The following is a 22,644-nucleotide window of genomic DNA, read 5'->3' on the forward strand; positions in this document are numbered from 1 at the left end:
CATCGGCTCTTCGTCTGACGAAGAGTGTGTGAGTCTATCATTAAATTTTTCACATTTCTGGAGCCGTGGTGTGCCGACTTTTTTCCTTTTCTATTTTAATGTTTTAAAATGTAATTTATTCCTGTGATGACAATGATTTTCAGCATTATTACTCCAGTCTTCAGTCTCAGTGTCACATGATCCTTCAGAAATCCTTCTAATATACTGATTTAGTGATCAATTAACATATCAATGCTGAAAACGGATGTCCTGCTTGATATTTTTGTGGAAACCTTGATCATTTCTTTTTCCAGGATTCTTTGATGAATAGAAAGTTCAAAAGAACAGCATTTAATTTAATTATTTTGTAACATTAGAAATGTCTTCACTGTCACTTGGGATCAATATAATGTATCCTTGCATAAAAAAATCTTATATATACAGTATATATGTGTGTGTATACATTTGTATACATATATAAACAGTGTTGGGGAAAGTTACTTTTAAAAGTAATGTGTTACAATATTGCGTTACTTAGTTACTTTTTGTGGAATACAATGTTATGTTACATTTGCATTACTTTGTCTCACCTAGGCTGGGCTTGCTTGTTTGTTTTAACAAAAAAAAAAAACAGTTCTGCAAATTTGAAGGCCATTTCACACCAAAAGTGAAATGAATAATGAGTAACTTACGTTACTTGTTTGAAAAAGTAACTCAGATATTCCGTTGTAAATTTAAAAGTAATGCAATACTTAGTTTCTTGAAAAAAGTAATCGGATTACATAACTCATGTTACTTGTAATGAGTTACCCCAACACTGTGTGTGTGTGTGTGTGTGTGTGTGTGTGTGTGTGTGTGTGTGTGTGTGTGTGTGTGTGTGTGCGTGTGCGCGCGTGTGTGTGTGTGTGTAAAACAGCCACAGGATCCAGCGTTAACATTATCAAACATAAGTTACATATTTAAGAAAACAAGTTTTGGTTTTCATTGGAACATTGTCCAGAGTCTGGTTGTGAGCAATCAATGAGAGCGAGTATGTGTGTTTGAGTACATACTCCTGCCATCACTCCTTTTCTGCTCTGCCATCGCTGGTTTTTACCACAAGTTCTCTCTTTCATATGCCTGTCCGTTCATTTTTCCATCCTTTCCACCCGTCCTTCTCTTTCTCTTTCATCCAGGATGAGAAGCAGCTCCCCTCTGAGCTTATAGAGTGTGTTTTTGGCAGTTGTGTCCAATTCGCGTATGCGAGTGTGTGCGTGTTTGTGAACGCAAAAAAGAAAAGGAGAAAAAGAGAGAAAGACAGAGAGTTCTGAGTAGAAGAGCCTGCTGTGCTAGATTAATACTGGACGCTCGGAGGGGGGCTTCCCCCATTCATTACTGACTGATGCCCATACCAAATTGATTTATGGAAGCGGCCCTTAATCAATTATGTGTGGAGAGAGAGAAAAGAGAGAAGAATGCAGGGAGAGGGCAATAAGAGAGCACAGAGAGGTAAGATAAAATAAGAGAGGTGAGGAAAAACGGGGCAGGGAGGTGTTGATGTAGTTTGCCCCTGGAGTGCACCATGGTGGGTGAACTAAGCGGTGTGGTTTAGAGCTGGTTAGCAACATTGTGCGGTTGCGATGTGTTGCTGTTTGTGAGGGGATGTTATTTTTTAGAGGAGGTTTGGAGTGTTGTGTTGAGTTTGCTCTATATAGTGGTTTGCAGTAACTGGCTATATAAACAGTGTTGAGGATTACACGTATCACTCCTGAACTATGTGTTTGTGCGTCAAGTGCTCAAGGAAGCCAGTGTTGGGATGTCACAGGAAGCACTTGAAGCTACAGGTTTGAATGGTGTATTTGATGAAGCTCTGTTTAAAGTTCGACAATTTCAAAATGTAAACTAAGTTTTTACATATTTTGAAGGAAATGCGAGTGACTCACCTCACAAAATTCTGGGGTGTTGAGGGTGTGTTCTGTTGCTATGCCTTGAAAGTTGCTAGAGTGGTCTGTGAGGTTTCTGGCCTGAGTCAAAAGAGCTGATGATCCGATAGGGCACACATTTGTACTCTGTAGAGGGGGAAAAAATGTTGAAATGAAAAATTCTGTACAAGTGTTTGCCTTACAAAAGTTGCAAAACTGTAAGAGTTATGAATGATTTGTAGCGCACTACTATCAGTGCTGGGTAGTTACTGATTACATGTAATCTGGATTACGTGATCAGATTCCAAAAATTAAGTACTTGTGATTAGATTGTTACGTTTTAAAATACTACAGACCACAGTTACCTTTTTATTGATTGATTACATATTCTTCTCAAAATGGCAGTACATTATTAATAATGCATTGATTCACCCTACTACTTCAACTACTTCCTTTTTTTATAAAAGTCTACTGCTAATATCTGTTGAGAAGGTCTTCCAGGTTTGTGGAATTGCACACACAGACCAGCCACTAGTCATGTGACTATCACTAAAAACTGAGACACACATGGCAATTGATCACTGCATTTACTTTGTGTTTTCTCAACATTGCGTAACTAATCAGCTCCTGATGAACACATTAATTATTATTTGAATTATCACTCATTGAGCATTTTAACCATGTTTTACTGTCTATGGAAGGATTTTTGTCTTTCAAACACATTAAAATGTACAAATTTATTCATTTCATTATTTACATGAATTAAGTCATTTCATATTTACATACAATGCAGGGATTCCCCAACATTTTTGTCAACTGAACCTCTTTGACCCCAGAGATTTGAAGTGAATAAGTTCGGTCAATAATAAAATTAGGTCCATAATGATAATAATAATAAATAAATAAAATTAAGTTTATGATTCTCTGATGTCGGTTAATGGTCACATGACATGCAGGTTAACAAATAATTTAAAATCTTTTTAGTAAGTGTTTTATTTTGATTGTTTATTTTAAAATTAGTTATTTTAATTTTACATTTTTATGATTTAACTACTTAATAGCTTTTCATTAAACTCACAAACCCACTGCAGTTCCATCACAAACCTCAGTTTGGGAAACCCTGATGTAATGTAATATTTAATGCACTTCATGATGTTGATAAAAAAAGAATGAAATTTTCTCTCTCTTTGTATTTTTATATCAATATGGTAGAAGATTATCCTATTCAAATAAATGTGATAGGCTAAATGAGTTAAGTTAAAAGTAATCTAAAAGTAATCAAAAAGTAGTGTAAAAAATGTGTAATGTAATTGATTACATTACTAACTACAATTTTTGTCATTTAATCTGGAATCAGTAACCAACTACAAATTGTAAGTGATCTACCCAGCACCGACTGCTATGTGGTCACTAGCTGTGATTCCCTTTGCATCATGGGAATTTTCTGTGACGTCAAACACCACATACAGAGATTTACTGTATTTTCTTTTTAAATGTATGTATATCTCTATATTTACCATAATGGCATCTTTGGAGCCAATGCATCATTTTTTTAATTTTTATTTCTCTCATTTTTGACTTGGGTCCCTCATTCGATGTAAGGATTTTATTCACCTGTTTTTTAGGTCACCGCGTGTAAATCTTCATTCTAATCACTTTTAATCGCATACACCTCATGCACACCACAAGTTGCATGCTTTTAGTTATCTTTCATGTCTGTAATGCATGCTAAAGTTGAATACTTAGAGTTATGCGTTTGTTAAAATCCCCCACCCTGAGTATGTTTAATTGTAATAGTGATGCTCACAATCAGAAGACTTTACAAAGCTCTTGTCAAGCTAGCTGTGTTGTGCATAATATGATATAGTTATAGGGTTTGTGCGTGTCCACATTTGTGTGACAGACAGAAGAGTGGAGTGTATGGAGTGTTTTAAAAAGCTCTTGTCATGCTGCTTCTATTGTCTGCTGGAGAGGGCAAGGGTGTGTGTGAGGAGGGGGCCGTTCACGCTGTGAGCCCGTTTCTCCGGCCTGTCAGAACTCTATCTGAGACTCAGCCGGAACTAATCAACTCCAATAGGCCTCCCCACTACCCACAATGCACCGTGCCTCGCTGGGGGCCGGTCGGTGGGAACAGAAGGAATGAGCATAAAAACCCCTCCTTCCTCTCACACACTCCTGGTCTACACCCCCTTTTCGCTGGCCCGCACGGCACACAACACTCCCACTGTCTCTCAGTGCTGTAATAATAAACACTTGCAATAATATTTTCACAGCAAGCAAAAGCCGGCCTCAGATCACAGCTCCGCACAGCTGCGGCGGACACTTGCCTGGACACACACGCAAATTCATGCACTCCTCTCACACACACAATCAGATATGTGGAAGTAAACTGTACGACATATGCTTCTGGGTACAAACATTACACAATTCAAGCGTCTCTGTTTGGTTTATGATATCTATAACGCACAAGCTACACTACTGAAAACAATTTGTTTGTTCATGCATTAAGATGGTTTACAAGACTTATTAATATTAGGAAATCATTACATGCAAACTTTATACAACAGATTTTACAAGACCACAGTTCACTTTGTGGCTTCTGATTGGTCGATACAGAGTATCTGTACTGCTTAACTTTTGATGTTGTGTACAAACACCTTCAGGACAGAACATTAAAGAGCATCTACACAAAACTTCACATGTAACAAACAAGAGGAAAAAGTACAATTATAAATAAACATGATTTTAAATATAATATCAAAATCAAAATCAGTATACTGATAAACCCCAAAAATATTGAAACACTTGAAACACCTGTTGAACAAGTTCTGTAACATCAAGAACTATCTTCAGATGGAAAGATATACTTAATTTGAATTTGATCAGAACTGTGAAACACTACTATTCAAAAGTTTGGGGTAAGTCATTTTTTAAAAGACATGAATGTTTTTTTTCAGCAAGGGTGCATTCAATTTCTCAAAAGTGACAGTAAAGACATTCATGGTATTAAAAGATTTCTATTTCCAATATTAGGATTATTTCTGAAGGATCATATGACTGAAGACTGCAGTAATGATCAGCTTTGCCATCACAGGAATATATTACATTTTAAAATATATTAAAATAGAAAAATGTTATTTTAAATTTTAATAATACTTCACAATATTACTGTTTTTTTCTGTGGTTTTATCATGTAAACACAGCCTTGCTAAACATAAGAAATCAATAACATTTAAAATCTTAATAATTACAAACTTTTGAACAGTAGTGTATAAAACAGCTAGCAAAATGCTGTTTAAAATTTGTAATAGATTAAATATACAGCAACTTTCCGAAAGTATTGTTTAAATTTGGAAGTGAAGACTGGAATTAAACGCAAACTCATGACTTTGACGTTGCTAGCGCCATTCTCTACTGTTTGAGATAAACAGAGGTGGACGAAGTACACAACTTCCTTACTTGAGTGAAAGTATAGATAGGCTACTACTGGTCAAATATTACTCCGTTACAAGTAAAAGTTGTAAAGACCTATTTTTACTTAAGTAAAAGTACAGAAGTACTAGTTTTTAAAAGTATGTCAATGCATTGTTTTATTATTGTTGCATTGTTGTATGTAATACTTAAGTATCGTATGCCTCTGAATCTATGCCTGCATACCTACCTTCATGTCAATATCAAATTTATTTCTATAACACAGTTCCAGTAGTGGGATTGAATGTGAGATTGAATAAGTGCACTCAATAACGTCCACAATGGTTTCCCGTTTATGTTAGCCTTACTGTTATCTATAAGCAAGTGTGCTCCAAAAAAGTGACAAAATTTGCATTTAGAAGACCAAACCCAGCGCTGAAAATGAAAATCAGGTTTATGTCAGAATCCAATGTCAGACTGACATTGATTTCCTACGTTGGACAGACGTTGTATTGTGGTTGAAAATGAAAATCGGGTTGACGTCAGAAACCAACATCAGTCGGGTTCTGACGTAAACCCGACTTTCATTTCCAACCAAAATGCAACCCCTGCAACCAAAATCATCCACTGACTGATGTTACTTTCTACTCAAGGACCTTGACAGATTTGTAGTGGAGTAAAAAGTATGATATTTGTCTTTAAAATGTAGCGAAGTTAAAGTAAAAAGTTTCCAGAAAAAATAATACTCAAGTAAAGTACAGATACTCAAAAAGTGTACTTAAGTACAGTACTCAAGTAAATGTACTTTGTTACTGTCCACCTCTGGAGATAAAGGAATGCTTATATCATACCAACTACACAAACACAAACGATAAAGATAATAAGGGACTTATAAAACAAATTCCTCAAGGTGAGAGCATGAAAAAACTGAGCAAAATTCCCCTTATAAATCACATGCAACGGTGATTGTCCAAAGCACAACAGTTTCTACCGCCCTCTTCTGGCGACTGACATTAACTCTTAATATTCAGACTGTCACCATCATGATGGGAATAAGCACTGACAGAAAGACAGAGGGAAGTGAGTCGAAGAGATAAAATCTCTCTATTAATTCTCACAAACTATACATTATAGCCAAGTCTGTAAATGTTTAAATTTGTAATGTTTAGTTGTACACATTAGCATGACCATGAAATATGCTAATGTTGACAAATCAGGCAAAATGTCAAAGACATTCTCTTGGCTCCTCCAAGCTCATATGACTGACCAAATCTTCCATCAAAGTTTCCTGTGTGTCACTCTTGCCACAGAGGATATTGCGTCAAGTGCTGATGAAAGAGAAAATGTGAGTGAATGTGCTTCATTGGGAAGTGAGAGGGTGTTGTGGCTCTTCATGAAGGTGAAGTGGGTGTAGATTTAAATGTGTTAAAGAAGAACCAGTCAGCCTCATCCCCCCCTTCTCATTATAAGAGCTCCTTATTGTTTTAAACAAGTGTGCCAGTGAATGCATGGGTATGTGAACATGAATGAATGTGTATTTAACCCTGCATGGTTTTGAGTGTTTGAAAATGGGAGGTGAAGGGTGTTACTGAGGGCACAAGTTTAGGAATTCATGCGTTTTCAAGAGTGAGAAATTATAAAGACTAAAATGTGTTGACTTTACCATTTCATTAGGAGCTCACTTGTTTTTAGGATTAATAAAAATGATTATATTGAAATGAATATTGCTAATAATAATTTATCAGTTATTATAATGAATTGTAAACACACTTATGTGTGCATATGTTCATTTATATGGACTGCAATGTTTTTTCAGTGTTCATGAGTGCATGTGTGTGAGTGGAGGTTGGGGGTGAAGCAGACCTATTGACTCCTGAATGGATGAAATAAAGACCAGCACATGGGAATGAGCTCTTGGCTCTTGGTGGGAACGGAGCATTGAGATGCACTGGTGTGGGATTAATCCTCTATTCAGCCTCTCCTCCACTCGACCGTTCTTGCCACAATGGGCCCCACCCTGTGTATGAAGGGTTTCCGTGACGACCCCTAACCTGGCATTTTGCACTGCTATTCCCAACCACTTTATGAGAGCACACAGTTACTTTGTTCAATATTTACTCCTCCTCATATCCCTCAGATACCCCCTCCCTTCCAAAAACCACTAGGACATATTGCATAGGGTAGTGATCAGTGAAGTGCCCCCCTGGTATAAGGCGCAGTGGAAGCTGTGGGATATTGATATTAAGCTGGACGCGGAAATGGATCCGTTTATCAAGCACAACATGCATGCAATCAAAATTCTGTAACCATTACCTGACATTTCCATTCAAAGTGATTAAAACAGAGTAGAGAATTCCTCTCTGTCACCACAAGGAGCCTGTTTAATGTCATATCCCATGGACGCCGCCTTTTTTCCCCACATGAAAAAAGTGTTATATCGCCATTACAACACTGGGACATTAGGAACCACATAGACCACATGGGAAGCGCCCCCTGCTGGCCTCACATGTTCCTGCAGTCTTCTTCACCGGTAGATGTCTCTCAACTTGCATGTTTAGCACGGCTTAGCTTCAGTAACCAATCGAGAGCTGCAAGGAAGTGTTGTTTTGGTATTTTTTATGTATTATTATAGAATTTATTAACATTTTATTTTATTTTTTATTTTCAGTTTAAGTTTTAGTAATTTTGTTGTGCTTTTGTCATTTTTGTTTTAGGCTATTCATTTATTTTTATTTCAGTTTTAGTTTTAGTCATTTTAGTACTTCAACTTATTTATTTTCATTTAGTTGCCAAGGCAGCATTTCTTGTCCATCTAATATTTATATTTTATTACAGCGTTATTTCAATTACTGAATCTTTTTTTAAATAGTTTTAGTTAACAATCACAATGCTGTAAGGTGATAGTTGCTGACTAAAAAGCAAAATATTAAATATAAAAATATACATAAATGTTTTTGTATATTGGTAAATTGCTTCATGTGTTTTAAACGTTATAGCGTTATATTTGTTTATATATATACAAATAATATTGCAATGAATACATTGTATAAATATAGGTATTTATACAATGTATTCATTGCAATATTATTTGGCCAATATTATTTGTTTGTAGGTTTACTTTTTGCATTTTTGCAGTTGAATGAATTGTTTTGTTTCATAAATAATTGTTTTACAGTTTACATACAATAGGCGATATATAGCCTATATATTATTCCATTGTTTCAACTTACGTCATAGTGTGACAACATGCCCCGCAACAATCAATGTGTTCATAGTGAACTGTATTTTATTCCTAGGCAATAACAGATTATATAAACTAAAATTATAAATGAAAGTTGAAGAGTAGGCTAGTCAGGTATAATTAAATATTCAACGTTTCAGTCCTGAGACTGTATCATTTCATCTCAAAATCAGACTCTCCACTCAAAAACCCCACGTTCATTAAGGACTCATTTTCAAAATGAATCTTTAATGAACGTGGGAGCTGAGATTTTAACTGTTGATTATGAACATGAAAATTTGTTGACTGACTTGATTCAGACTTGAAGTTGTCACTGATAGCTCACCACTTCCAGGAAGTGGTACACTGAGGAACTCTTCGAGGCACTTCATGTCATAAACGTTGGCGTTTAGCCGATACATTGATTAAACTATAAGTAGGCCTATATCATTTTTCTTTTTACATAGAGAGCGAGTGCGTTTGTTATCGTCGATTCTTCTGTATCAGCGCGTTAAAGATTCTATCAACTGAACTGACATGGATAAATCGCGTGGAATATAAAAGTGAAACATTTGAATGAACTTCTTATAGTTTGAAGATGAGTTTCAGTTATGCCCATAAAATATTGTGATGTCTTCCTCACCTGAGAGACCCCACAGTTCGGGTAAGTTTCATGTTGATATATACAGCCTATACTCTATATTTGATCGAATGAAATAAGTTGATCCCCAAGGAGGGATTTTCTTCAACTAGGGGCACTTTTAGCCTTGTGAAGTTGAATAAAAAAACTTGTTCTATATTTTGTAGAAAAAGTAATATTGATAGTGGTCTCACATTAAATACTATAATGTATTTTCATTATTTTACTAGTGTTTAATTCAGGTACATTAGTAGTTACCAGATAAGTGATATTTTTAAACTGTATTTTCATTGTTGAATTTAAAAAGTCTGGGTGTGCGACAAGGAGAAAACAGTGATTTTGACACCTATAAGGAGGTTGAAAAGTATGAAAAAGTTTTTAAGGTGGTTTTATTGTTAGTTTGACAAAGAAAGAGGAATCTGTCCAATTTTATATGTATTTTTAAAAATATGACCAAAGAACATAAAAGTGCCCATAGTCTAAGAATCACCCACATATATACAGTATATATATATATATATATATATATATATATATATATATATATATATATATATATATATATATGTATATATACATACAGGACCAGTATATCTATATAAATATATATTTATATAGATATACTGTTCCTGGAGAACTTTCAAAGTTATATGTCTGTCTTATCATTTGAATTGATAGGAACCATTCTGATATCTAAGGTTAAAAAATGGCTCATCTTACCCCGCTCTCCCTACAGGACCAGAGGAGAAGCCAGCTGTGAAGGCCCGGCTCCTGTCTTCACAGATGCTTCTGGTGGATGCCCTGTATCAGCTGGGTCCTCTGTTAGACTGTGTTATATCTGTAGGGCTGCTCTCTAGAGAAAACTGTTATGAAATTGAAGCTGAGCGAACGCCGCCCAACAAAGCCCGAAAACTTCTAGAGATTGTTGATGCTCAGATGGACGAAAACGGTGCCTCTAGATTCATGGAGTGTCTGAGGAAATGCAAGAGATATTACCCGCGTCTACGAACCTGGTTGACAGAAGAAGGTATGCTATATCATGCATAAAGTTGCACTCTGTCTTAAAGCACAAATGCAGTAGCATGATGTAAATACTGAAACGTTTTGTGCTCTCATATTAGATCAGCCCCAAACAACAGTTGTTCAGCAAAGTCCAACAGGTAGGACGTTACATATTCTCAGCATTTTCACTTTTACTAAATGTTCATGCTAATGTCTCCCAGCCCTCACCATTGTCATGTCTCCACGCAGAACGTCATCTACAGGCTCTGTTTAGTGTTCTGAGCTCACGCTTGGGCTGTTCTGTTCTTCCGGTCTCCTACGATCTCTTCTCCAAAGGCATTCTGACTCAGTTGGAGATGGAGAGTATCGAAGCCATACTTATTCCAACCCAGCAAGCAAAAACCCTGCTGTCCATCTGCCTGAAGAAAGGAGAAAAAGCATGCAAGAGCTTTTACACAGCGCTACAAAATGAGGACAAACAGCTAGCCGAGGAACTTAATGGTCAGTAGAACTGACCATTATCTATATCTAAACGGAGAAGATCTAAATGCATGCAATATTATAATAATTATTATTATTATGCCACAATCAGTCACCTGTTTTAAATTTGTCTTTCAAATTTTGCATTTTTCAGTGAAAGGTTTGGTGGAAGACCTTAATAAAGAGCCTGAAGGCAACAGTGTGCAAATAGCAGTGGAGGAAACCAGAGGTCAATTGAGGGCAGCTTTACCTCTGTCAGGTGATTCATATTTCAGCATTACCCATTTTGTTGAAAATATTCAAGAGACTGACTTGTGATAAGAAATATACTGTATATATGGCTTGTAAATTTGCTCAAAGGTAACCAAAATTTGGTTTGGTTTCCAAAATCAGTGGCGTACACACTACAGACCTCTGCTGGGGGGTTAAATTGGGCGGAGGTCCCCCTAGGCCCCCCCCAACGGGGAACGTCACGCTTGGGCTGTCCAAAATGAATGTAAGATCTACGTTTGCCGAACTGATGTCCATGTCTGGTCTTGTTTCCATCAGGAGGCCTGCAGCAAGTCATGGCTCAGCTGGGATTGACTGTGGGGGATGAGATTAGGTTTAATGTCTGTGAGGTTGGTGTGGCGGTGGGTTTGCCGCGTCGGACGGTCAGAGAATACCTTCTCGAAGGCGTCGCAATAGAAGACTCAGCCCAGCTTGAGGCTCTAGTGTCCCTGTATATGGAGAAGACGCAGGACGCGGGCAGATTACTGGGCAGAGTGGCAGAACTCAGCCCTCAGTGTAAGTCATGGCCAATCCAATCCAGAGAGATCCATCTTGGGCTCGAACTCAGATTCTGTTTGATCCATCATTTTTAAAGGCATAATTCACCTAAAAGAAAAGAAAGTCACACAGGTTTGGAACCACATGAGGATGAGACAATGATGACAGATTTTAAGTAGAGTGCATCTTTTACCAAACCAGATACAAAGTTGTATTTCTTATTCCTTTACTGTTTCCAACAGACAAGTCTTTCTCTGAATCAAAACAAGATTTTATCTTTAGAAAGGTCTAGTGATTATGGGTCAATGACATGACACATTTTTTTTGTCTGCATCATTTACATGCAATACATACGATTTGAATATGCCTTGTATGATTAATTTCTAATAAATAAATAAAAAATATTTTTTGAGGGTGTAGTCACAAATGTCAGGGTGATACAACTGTCATGATATAATGAAGTCGCATTAAACATTCTTGAGAAGAAACCTTAAGTAGGTTGGCATAATCTTTTTATATATTTTTTTTAGAAAATATAATAAATTACATACTACAATAATATATATACATATACATTTAAATGCTTATTAGTATTTTATTAAAGTTGTGATGCAACCAACATGCAAAAATATGCAGACATTTTTTTATAGAAGAATAAAATTATACAAATATTTTTAACCTTGAGAAATATATTTCAATTTTTTGAAAATAATGATTAACATGTACATGTATTGAAGGTGTAAGTTCTTTTTATTTGATAGTTACACCACATGACAATACATTTTATTGAAAATGGCTTAAAAGTTTTGCATAACTACATGAAACCAACATGAATGTCATCTGCAGGGGTCCAGCTCTCTGAGAGGGGGTGTCTGCTGTTGAGGCTGCTGCAAAAGGCTGAGACTCTCCTCCGCAGTGGGATCCACAGTCACCTGCACAGCTGGGACCACCTGCACGATCAGGACCACTTACGCAGCTGGGACCATTTGTGTCTTGGTGACTGCACGGATCAGCGCACGGTGTGGGCCATTTTCAGTTTTCTGGTGTGGGACTGCATGGCAGAGGTTCTGGAGGAGCCCGAGGCGAAACCTAGTGGAGGCATATTAGGCATGATCGAGCAGCTGAGCGCCAGCGGCAGAGTGGAGGCTGCTTTGCTGCGGGAAGTGGAGCAGTGCTGGACTGAAGGAGATGCTGAGAGTCTGCTGCAAAGCGTGAGAGTCCTCGCTCAGGTGCTACGAGACCTGCATCCCCTCCAGGAAGGCCTCCAGCTATCCTCTTCAGTCGAGGGGCTGTTTTCCTGTAGGCCCAGCAGGCTTCACCGGGTCACTTCCTTCCAGGGCGTCTCTGCACGGGTCATCCGTAAAGCTCTTAGCAGCATGGTACCATCCATCTCAGACCAGGATGCAACCCCTCTAGCTAGACAGTACGTGGAGGCTTGCGTTCGTATCGCTCGTCTCCTAGAAGTAGTGCAGCCCACACGAACCACCATTGACTTTTCAAACGCCTCCATTGCTACTGTCACTCAACACGTGCGGTTTGTCTTGTCAAATCCTGCTTTCAACTCCGAAGCCTTTGACGCTGGAGTCCGACATCGCTTGCTTTCTGTGTTGGAGTTTAATCCTGCGCAGCTGGGCCTGGGCTCTCTTATGCAGCTGCACCAGGAGACCCTATCCGAATTGCAGAGCTACTTACAACTCGGAGAGCAACACAACTTCCAGTTCATTCTGGAATCGGTACGGATAATCGGCCCCGCGAAGCTGTTTTCCGTGAACAGGGTTCACGGGCCTGTCGCCATCGATAATGGGGTGGAGGAGGTCTTGCGTTTTATCACGTCAGAACCCACTTCCTTCCTGGTACGGCTGCATTGCCTTTGCTATGAAGAGGAGAGAGGACGTTTTAAGGTGTGTGCGCCACGCTGCGCATGTATGTATCTGCTCAAGGCAGAGGGGCTGCGAGACATGCAGTGGTGCGGTGGCAACGTTCTGGTCGAGGTAGGTGGGAAAGTGTGGGTCAGAGAGGGAGAAAGTGGCAGCTGGGATGAGCTACAGGCGCTGGCTCAGAGACACTCCGCTCAGCTCAGGGATGAAGGCTGCTGCTTTAAAGTCAAGACCGACGGTTTAGAGTGCGAGGTCAAATTCATATATAGGAGTGGAAGGCTGTGGGCTGTGCCACATAGGGACTGTGATGTAGACTAAAAATACGGGTAGCTGACATGTTTGACATGCTGAACTTCATTAAAAGTATTTGAAAGAATATTTCTCAACATTTATAGATTGATTTTATGACCTTGTATTAAAGATTACATGGAATATTTGTACTTTTAAAAATTGAATTTAAGTGCAGAAACAAAAGGTGATTAAAACTGAAAAACACTTTCTATCTTACATAAAGTATAAAAAGAATAGCTAAATGGGATATACATTTTAAACTAAAATCATACTGTTTAAAGCATATTAAGGTATTTCTAACTGCATATAAAATCAACTCTTCCCATTGTTAGGTGGTTTATATGGTGCTATGATACTGAAAATCAATCAATAATCAGGTAAGAAACATTTATAGAAGACTTTAGTTTTGTTTCCATACCAGTGTTACAAACTAAAAGTTGCTTGAATATTCAATGAAATTCTGAAATGTCAATTCCTATTGGTTTTGTTACATTTTTGACCGCTTTGCTTTTTGTAATGTCCTCAAAATCAGAAAAATAATGCCTATAAAAATGTGAAATACAAAACCAACACAAAGCATTTAATTATCTAAAATTTATTGTGGCATTGTGCACTTATTTTAAAAATAAAAATAAAAACAAAGCATTAAATAAAGTTGAACAGTCCGTCAAGATTGTCTACATGCATACTGATATTTAAAACACTTCATATGAGGATTACACACTAGGTTAAACTGTCTGCAAAGAAGACTTAAGTCATCTAGTGTTTATTTATCTATCTGATGACACAAACACCTGTTACCTTGTGCAAGTTCCTATGCATAGGCAGGCCCACAAGGCATCACAGAATCTTAACATGAGCATTACACGGGTGTAGCCAGGATGTGATTAAAACCAAATATATTTGGAATGCTATTATGCATAGACGATATTCCTCAAGTCACTTGATATGAGATGACAATGCAAACCACCCCTCTCTTTTAAGCTTTTCCACCTGTCAGAAATAAAAGACAAGTTTGCAAGCATGAATATGTAAAATGATTAACTTGTTATTGATAGAAAACAACTACATATAGATGGTTATATGTGCATTAAAAATGATATCTCATACTTGATTCTCAATGCTCTGGATTTCCACACTATCTAAACTTTGTGGTGAGACTCTTCCCGCTGACCTAAGAAAAGAGCATTAGAAATGTCACTTAGCTTGGTGTAAAAAGCAACACACCAATTTGGAATATGCCTTGTAATTATACTGGTACAGTTAAGTCGCTTTTTCGAGTCCAAGTTGAATATATCAAATCTTACAAGCAAATCTGCTCTTGGCTTTTCATAACTCACCTTCGACTGCTTGCACTGGGTTGTGGTGAATGGCTTCTCTCAGGAAGTGTTACAAATTGCTCTGGAGTAAACCCCCTAACAACTGTAGGACATCAATAGTCATCATATAGATCTCATTTTGAAGGTTGAGAGATGATGTAAGCATAATTTAAAGACACACACACCTGTATGAGTGCTGCTGGAGTGAGGAGGTACTGGGGAAATGGCAGGGGAAACTCTGAGGGAGGTGCTCTGCTTCTGTTGTTCAATGAGCTCTAGTAGTCTAGCTCTTGCTTCGGCACTTCGACGGTTCAACTCCTGCAGTTTTTGTTCTATCTCCATTGAGGATCTCTCTACACAAACAGACTGAACAAAAAAAAAGATGTCAATGTAAGAACCTACCACTTTCAAACTCACTCTGTACTATGGAAGCTCTATCCACCTCAAGAGTAATTGTGAGAAGGTTTAGAATAAAGCAATAAGGCCCAAGAAGTATTGCTTTTATAAAATGGTTACTACATATACCTGGCAAGATTTTCTAAAATAAACATACAGCAACAAAAAATGTAGAATTGTTCCAAGCAACGTGGTTCTTCAGCAATGTTTTAGAATGAGGTCACAGGTGTGTAATATATATCAATAATATATAAATAGTATAAATATGCAATTGTGACATTGCGACTATTGCTCTTAATTGTGCCTTCATATCTCCACATTTATGAAAAGTAAATTGTGAGAAAATGGTACAATTATGAGAAATCTTGGCAAATGTGAGAAAAAAAGTTTAAAGGTTTGGAGTCAATAAGATTTTTTTTTAAAAGAAATTAACTACTTTATTCAGCATGGACATATTAAATTATTCAAAAGTGACAGTAAAAGGAATTTATAATGTGAAAAAAGATGTAAATTTCAAATAAATGCTGTTTTTTAAACTTTAAATTCCAAGAATCATTTATGAATTAAGCAATGATAATATAATAAGCAGCACAAATGTTTAAAATGTTACAACGACGCACTTCCCAGAGCTAAATCAGCAAGTTAGAATAATTTCTAAAGGATCATGTGACACTGAAAACTGTATTTATGATGCTGAAAACAGGGAAAAATTTGTAATACTATTTTGTAATACTATTTTTCAATATTACTGTCTTTACTGTATTTACAGCCTTGGTGAGCATTAGAGACTTCTTTAAAAAACATTAAAAAAAATCTTATTGACCACAAACTTTTGAACAGTTGTGTCACAATTGTGAGATGTAAAGGCACAATTATGAGAAACAAAATTGAGAGATAATTAACATGAAAAACAGACTACTACCTTACACCAATTCCACAATATGCAACTAACCTGCTGTGTGTGCTGTGGCTCAGTAGAGGGCGACACTTGTCTAACTACAGAATTTGTTGAGGACAGCCGGTCTACGCTGTGTTCCCTCGATACTGAAGCTCCAGTAGGAGACGGACGGTGCTGCCCCAACTGGGCCCGGATCGCTGCGTTCTGACGGGTCAGTTCGGCGATCTCCCCTAGCATGGCGTCCTGTGAGAGGTCGTCCAGCAGAGGAGCGGGCCGTGGTAGGCTGGCAAAGGAGGAAGGAGAGATGGAGATGTCGAAGTCCTCAAGTGAACCCTGGCTTCCTGTTGTCCCCGAATAGGAGCCACTGTAGGGCAGTGAGGTTGCACGTGAATGTGGACGACACGCTGGGAGAACTAAGAAAAAAATACTGGTGAGTCATACATTCATGAGTCATTTAAACTTAAACTTTCAAAAAAGAAAAAAAAGTGAGTGACTTCCTAAGACACAAATACATACGTTTTTAACCTTAAAACTCAGTTGCTGCTTAATCATTAAAATGTCCTTGTTGATAAAGTTATAGAAAGCACACCTGCAAAACGCACCTGTCATTTTTTTTCTGAAAAAAAGTGAGTTGTTTTGCTCATGCAAACCCACCACCATCATGCTAAGGTGATTGCCAGGTAGCCCAAGTAATTTTTCTTTTTCTGAAGAAAAAATGTAACCTAGTATTTGCAAATTCATCACTAAGGAGTATTTTTTCAAGGGGGTTGCTAGGGGATTCAGAATGGTTGCTAGGTGGGTACTGTTGAAATTGTTCAAATTCTTATGTATGGGACCTCTTTTCAATGTCTGTGGGGATTTTTGTGGGGATTCCACAATGTTAAGTGTGAACTGTAAGCAAGTATGAACAGCAACAATAGTGATGTCTGCGTTGGTTTTAAGCCCTCAACACTAGTTGGTGTAAATTAACAGACTGAGGGATCTTTGTGCACTTCAGACTGACCAGCGGGAGGCAGACCATCTCTTTGGCGAGGAGGAGAGAGCAGAACAGCTGCAGAGACAAAGTCCTGTTGCTGTAGATCCTTTTCAGTACAACCAGACTCCAGATTGATGCTTTCTATAGAACACAACACACTCCTCTTAAACACTGTTCAGATACACACTCAAGATAACCAATCCTGATCAAATAATAATCGATGGTAAGATACTTCAAAACAGTGCCTGATAGGTTGATCTACAGTTTGTGATAGTTACTTTGAGCTGTGTTGTCTGTGATTTGAACGGTTGTGTGTGGTTCTGCAGAATCTGGTCTTCCCACCACCAGTACTACAGCATGTAGACGCTGCTCTAGTTCAGATATCTGCTGTTGCAGCCTCGTCTGTACGGAAGCAACAAGAAGCACCATGGATCAAAAATGGCATCTGAACGAACAAACCAGCAAATAATTTCTGGATAATAAGGACAAATAGTTCACCTGCAGGGTGGCGCTCTCTTCCCTCAGTGTTAGTGACTCCACAGTCAGGGCGTCAATCAGAGCCCGCTGCTCCTTCACCTCTTCCTCTAGCCGCCTTCTCTCCTCTGCCTCTCTCAGAGCCTCCTCTTCTCTCTGTGTGCGAGTGATGTCAATGAGGAAGTGACTCGACTGAACGATTTCAAAACAACTTTTGGATTTCACTTATGTGTGGCCTCACTTTTCTGATATGTCTGGCTAGACGTCCAAGTGTTGCCACTAGAGCCACAGAGAAGCCGGTGAGGCCCTGTCTCTCTTGCTGCGGTCTGGCTTCAGAGCTCATGGGCCTCTGGTGGTCTAGAGAGTCCAGCTCAGTCTCCACTTGCTCAAGCATACCCTGCAGAAGCTCCATACTGGACTGGTTTCCTGACAGAGAGCTCAACCCTGAACCATTCAGGACAGATGTATGCCCGGAGCGCCCCCTATTGGCTTGAACTGACTTTCTCTTCCCTGAAAAACAAACAAACAAAAAAAGAGGTTTATCTGGATGAAATGCAGTTATTGCCATTTAATCTAGAATGTTTAAGTGTAGAATTTTATATATAATAATAATAATAATAATAATAATATTTAATATACATTAATATAAAACAATTTAAGTTAATATTAATATTTAAATTAGAATATTCAAATTATGTGAGTGTGTGTATAGCCTATATGTATATGTGTATATTTACACACACACACACACACACACACACACACAACCATTCAAAAGTTTGGGGTCGTTAAAAACGTTTTTTTAAAGTTTCTTTAAAATTTTCTTTCTATACATTTCTATTTTGCTGATAATATACTGAATTCATGCTCAATAAACTTTTTTATTATAACCAATATTAAAAACAGTTGTGCTGCTTAATATTAATATTATGCAAACAGTGATACATTTTTCAAGAAATATATGAAATCTTTTGTAACATAAATGTCTTTACTGTGACTTTTGAGCAATATAATGCATCTTTTCTGAATAAAATTATTAAAAACACCCCCAAACCGTTGAATAGTAGTATAGTACCATTCAAATGATCTTATACATTTATAAAATAGTGTCTGATAACAGTGTCCTACCTGGTTGAGAGGAAACAGGCTCTGGGTTCAGAACCTGGTTGACTAGTGAGGAAGACTGGTTTATATCAGGATGAGTCTGTCTGGCTTTCACACGCTGTACAGCCACTGTGGCATTGAGGGCTGGGCAAAAGGAGCAGAGATGTTTAAAATAAAACAACAAAGTTCAACATGACATCAAGGGGACATCACATCTAATCTGAAATGATATAAAGTATATCATGTCTTCATTACCTGCCTGGTCTTCTCGGACTCCAGTATTACATGGTGTCTGGGGTAGATCTTGCTCCGGGTGGTCTGAACCCCATGGAAAGGACTTTGACCTACACTGATTTCTCTTCCTGAAAACAAGCATTAAAAAAAGGCATGTTAAAGACAATCAAAACAGCATTAGAAGTTGTTTATTGAGGAGATATGAACAGTCCTTCACACCTGTGCATCATAGAGCTGAGGTGCACCGAGGAATCATGGACTTCATCATGATCCTCTTCACACTCCTCCAACTCATTCAGGGCCTAGAAAAGATTTTTTTCTAGGATTTAGTTTTATTACAGAGTAAAAGCTGTAGGTGGTGCTCGTGCGGCAGTACCTGCTGATCCATCATAGACTGGCTGAGTAATGACAGCTGTGTTGGAGGATCAGGTCTTCGATGAACAGGAAGCTCAGAGTCAGACTCACAGTCAGGTGCCACAGTAATGGTGGGGAAGCCTATAACAAAAATGTATGAGCTTGTATATGTACATAATACTTGTTTAATCAGATAATGGCACATCAGTTTCTACTGAACAAGAATGGACTACCTGTACGACGACGGGGTGCATCACCAAACAGGTCTTTCACCACAGCCAAAGCTCTGTCTGATCGTGCAATGACATCCTGCAACTGACACTGATCTGAAAACACCTAAACAAATAGATTTTCATAATCTTTTTGTGATCTGATATGTAAAATGGTGGAAACAAAATGTTAGTATGAGCTTGTTTCAACCCTGACATGAAATAATGGTCAGAAAAATTTGATTTTTTTAATATGGAACAGTTTACTGAACCTTCTAAAAAAAAGTTTGCATGTGTGTTTTTGTTGGGTATCATATCTGATACATTAGGCTTTTATGGCTGATGTTATGACTATAGTATGATACATTATAGGAGAATGTGGAGTTCATACTTGAGTATGAAAAAAACATTTTATTCAGAGGCCAAACTGAGAAAAAATAAGAAATTTGGTGCAGTTGCTGATATTTATATGGCCAAAAAGTAAAATTTAATTCTGTAATGTCAATAGGTTTATATAGCAAGATTTATATAACAGTAGACTACTTACATAAACTGCATATAAATACCAGTTGTCACTCCATATCTTATAATAATATGTCTTAAATGATAATTAAATTATTTGTTTTATGATCAAAACTCTGTATTTTGTATTGTGGGGGCAAAACATATAATGCAATGCAACGATGATTGAGAGATTAATACAATAAACTGAGAGTAGAAATAAACATTCATCAAAAGCCTGATGTATAATATTTGATACTCATGTTTTAACATGATTTTTTTCTAAAACAAAAAATAAGTGACGTATGGATAATTAAGTAAAGTTGCTTCAGTCCAGTAAGTGTTCATCTTGAAATATTACGAACATAGGCTACAAGTTATTCTTACATTTAGTTTATAAAAATCACTAAAGATTTCCCATGAAAAAGACAACAACCTGAAGGTGGACGTTTTTACAATTCTAATAAAAAATAAATAAAAAAAACTGTCAATAAGGCCCTGTCCCTGACTACAGAAGGCATGTAGTGGATTGTGTCCATGATGTTTTTCAGTCATGTTTCCATCATGTTGATAACTTAGAGGCCTAACAGAAATCTGCACATCAAATATGATACAGTACATAGGGCTAAAACATGTTACATTTCTTTCCAGCTGTAGTTATTGTAGTTATAAGCTTAATTCTGCAAGCAGTCAGTGATCCATACGCACCTCTCTGATGATGTTGAGTCGGGCTCTATCAAGTCCTGGAGGGCTGGAGGGATGGTTTTTCCTCCGTCTGCGTGTGAGAGCTTTTTCTCTTAATTCCCATTGTGCCACGACTTTATTCTGAGATCTGTGCATCTCATGACGTCGGGCCTGAGAGGAGATCAATGCAAGGAGAAAGATACATTAATAAATGCATAAGAATAAACTTACATGCTTTAACAGTCAACTTACCAGCTCCTCTGGTGTGGCTCTATGCAATGAAAGATCATTGACTGTGCCCTAAAAGAAAAAGGGAAAGAGAGAAATTATAAGGCACCACTTCCAAAAAGAAGAAGAAGGAGATGAAGAAGAAGAAGAAGAAGAAGAAGAAGAAGAAGAAGAAGAAGAAGAAGAAGAAGAAGGAGAAGGAGAAGGAGGAGGAGGGTTTAAACGTGTAATAGGTTGCATGAAGGTTTCTCACCACCCATTCTTTCTTTGGTGCAGACACCTTCTTGGTTCGCACTGGTCTTTTACCCACACCATATAAAGGACGGTTCATTCGCACTAAAGACATCTCACAGTAACAGACAGTCACCTATGGAAACAAAACATATTATTGCAAGACAAAATATACGCCGTGTTTACCTAATGATAAAGTCTGCACTTGTATCTTTACGAATTATGAAGCTTAATCTATTCATTATTTGGAACATAACGTTACTACGCTAAAAATTCAAACACAGCCTGGCTAACTGCTAGCTAGTCGTTCTATAATGAATGACCGACACAAGTTCGCTTGATACTGACAAAATATACACCAATTTTACCTGAAACTGACGGATTAACGGACAAATTAACGGACAAAGATGTTACTGTTTGTTTTCGTTGGTGTTGTAGTAACAGGATTGAGGAAGCGTTGATCGGGACAAATTTAAAAGCACCGCTACAACACAGTTTAAAATAAAAGTCCCCGCGCTCTGTGGCTATAAAATAACAGGTTCATTTTGTTTCTCAAAGACTATAGAATATTTTTTTTAAATTAATAAAAAATAAATAAATAAAAAATTGGGAAGGAAATATCATAAGAAGCTAAATATAGATAGGCTTAATGCTGTCTTTGTTTGATAGGTTTTAATATTTTATTACGTTCCTGAAATACTTAGCCTAATATTTGTCCACCAGAGTGCGCTGTCGCCTTAAAATTCCCATTGTTTCAAATGCCATTTTATTTAGCTCTGCAAGCTTGCCACTTGAGAAGTCTCGAAGAACAAGGTCTTTTTGTGTTTAAATAGAAACTAAAATAAATGTAATATAACACTGAGAACACTCCGAACCATTTTTTTTTTTTACATTTTACAAAACTGAAAATGCTGTCATCATTCACTCACCCTCATGTTGTTCCAAACCTGTATGGATTTCTTCTGTTGAACACAAAAGAATATATTGTGAAGAATGTCTTTAACCAAACAGTTGATGGACCCCATTGATTTCCATAGTATTTCCCCCCCATACTATGGAAGTCAGTGGGGCTCATCAACTGTTTGGTGGTTACATATTCTTTAAAATATATAATTTTGTGTTCAGCAGAAAAAAGAAATTCATACAAGTTTGGAACAACTTGAGGGTGAGTAAATGATGAGAGAATTTTAATATTTGGGTGTACTATCCCACTTTGTTCAAATGTAAAGAGCATGTAATAGGCTATTATAAATAAATATGATATTAATATTAAAGTGGCATCCTTATTTCTCTTTATTTATGATATAAAAGATTGCACTACACTACTGTACATAATTTATCTTTGTATTATTTGTGTTAATATATTAATAAATATATATGTATTTATTTTCCTGTCCGTTTGCTGAATATAGGCATATCCTACCTTTTTATTATGTCGGTTTAAATGTAACATGTTGTTCATATACA

At 37.3% G+C, this 22,644-nt stretch overlaps 2 protein-coding genes across 2 annotated transcripts; one reads left to right on the plus strand and one right to left on the minus strand.

Moving 5' to 3' along the window:
- The first annotated feature begins 8,858 nt into the window (after positions 1-8,858).
- On the plus strand, positions 8,859-14,362 carry LOC311075308 (uncharacterized protein). Its single transcript, XM_084102610.1, has 7 exons — positions 8,859-9,175; positions 9,888-10,178; positions 10,273-10,311; positions 10,403-10,654; positions 10,788-10,892; positions 11,183-11,419; positions 12,248-14,362. Exons 1-7 carry the CDS (start codon positions 9,142-9,144, stop codon positions 13,594-13,596), a joined length of 2,307 nt encoding a protein of 768 aa, XP_083958736.1. The 5' UTR covers positions 8,859-9,141; the 3' UTR covers positions 13,597-14,362.
- spice1 (spindle and centriole associated protein 1) lies at positions 14,149-21,670 on the minus strand. Its single transcript, XM_084102611.1, has 18 exons — positions 21,546-21,670; positions 21,200-21,313; positions 20,971-21,018; positions 20,743-20,889; positions 19,558-19,660; positions 19,347-19,465; positions 19,190-19,272; positions 18,992-19,098; positions 18,761-18,880; positions 17,874-18,142; positions 17,657-17,788; positions 17,437-17,560; positions 17,186-17,299; positions 16,237-16,595; positions 15,074-15,254; positions 14,910-14,991; positions 14,680-14,743; positions 14,149-14,562 (listed from the first exon to the last, which is right to left on the minus strand). Exons 2-18 carry the CDS (start codon positions 21,290-21,292, stop codon positions 14,509-14,511), a joined length of 2,199 nt encoding a protein of 732 aa, XP_083958737.1. The 5' UTR covers positions 21,293-21,313; positions 21,546-21,670; the 3' UTR covers positions 14,149-14,508.
- Positions 21,671-22,644: the final 974 nt, after the last annotated feature.

Source organism: Abramis brama (genome assembly GCF_963993115.1).
Source record: "Abramis brama genome assembly, chromosome: 24".
In the NCBI taxonomy this organism is placed as follows: domain Eukaryota; kingdom Metazoa; phylum Chordata; class Actinopteri; order Cypriniformes; family Leuciscidae; genus Abramis; species Abramis brama.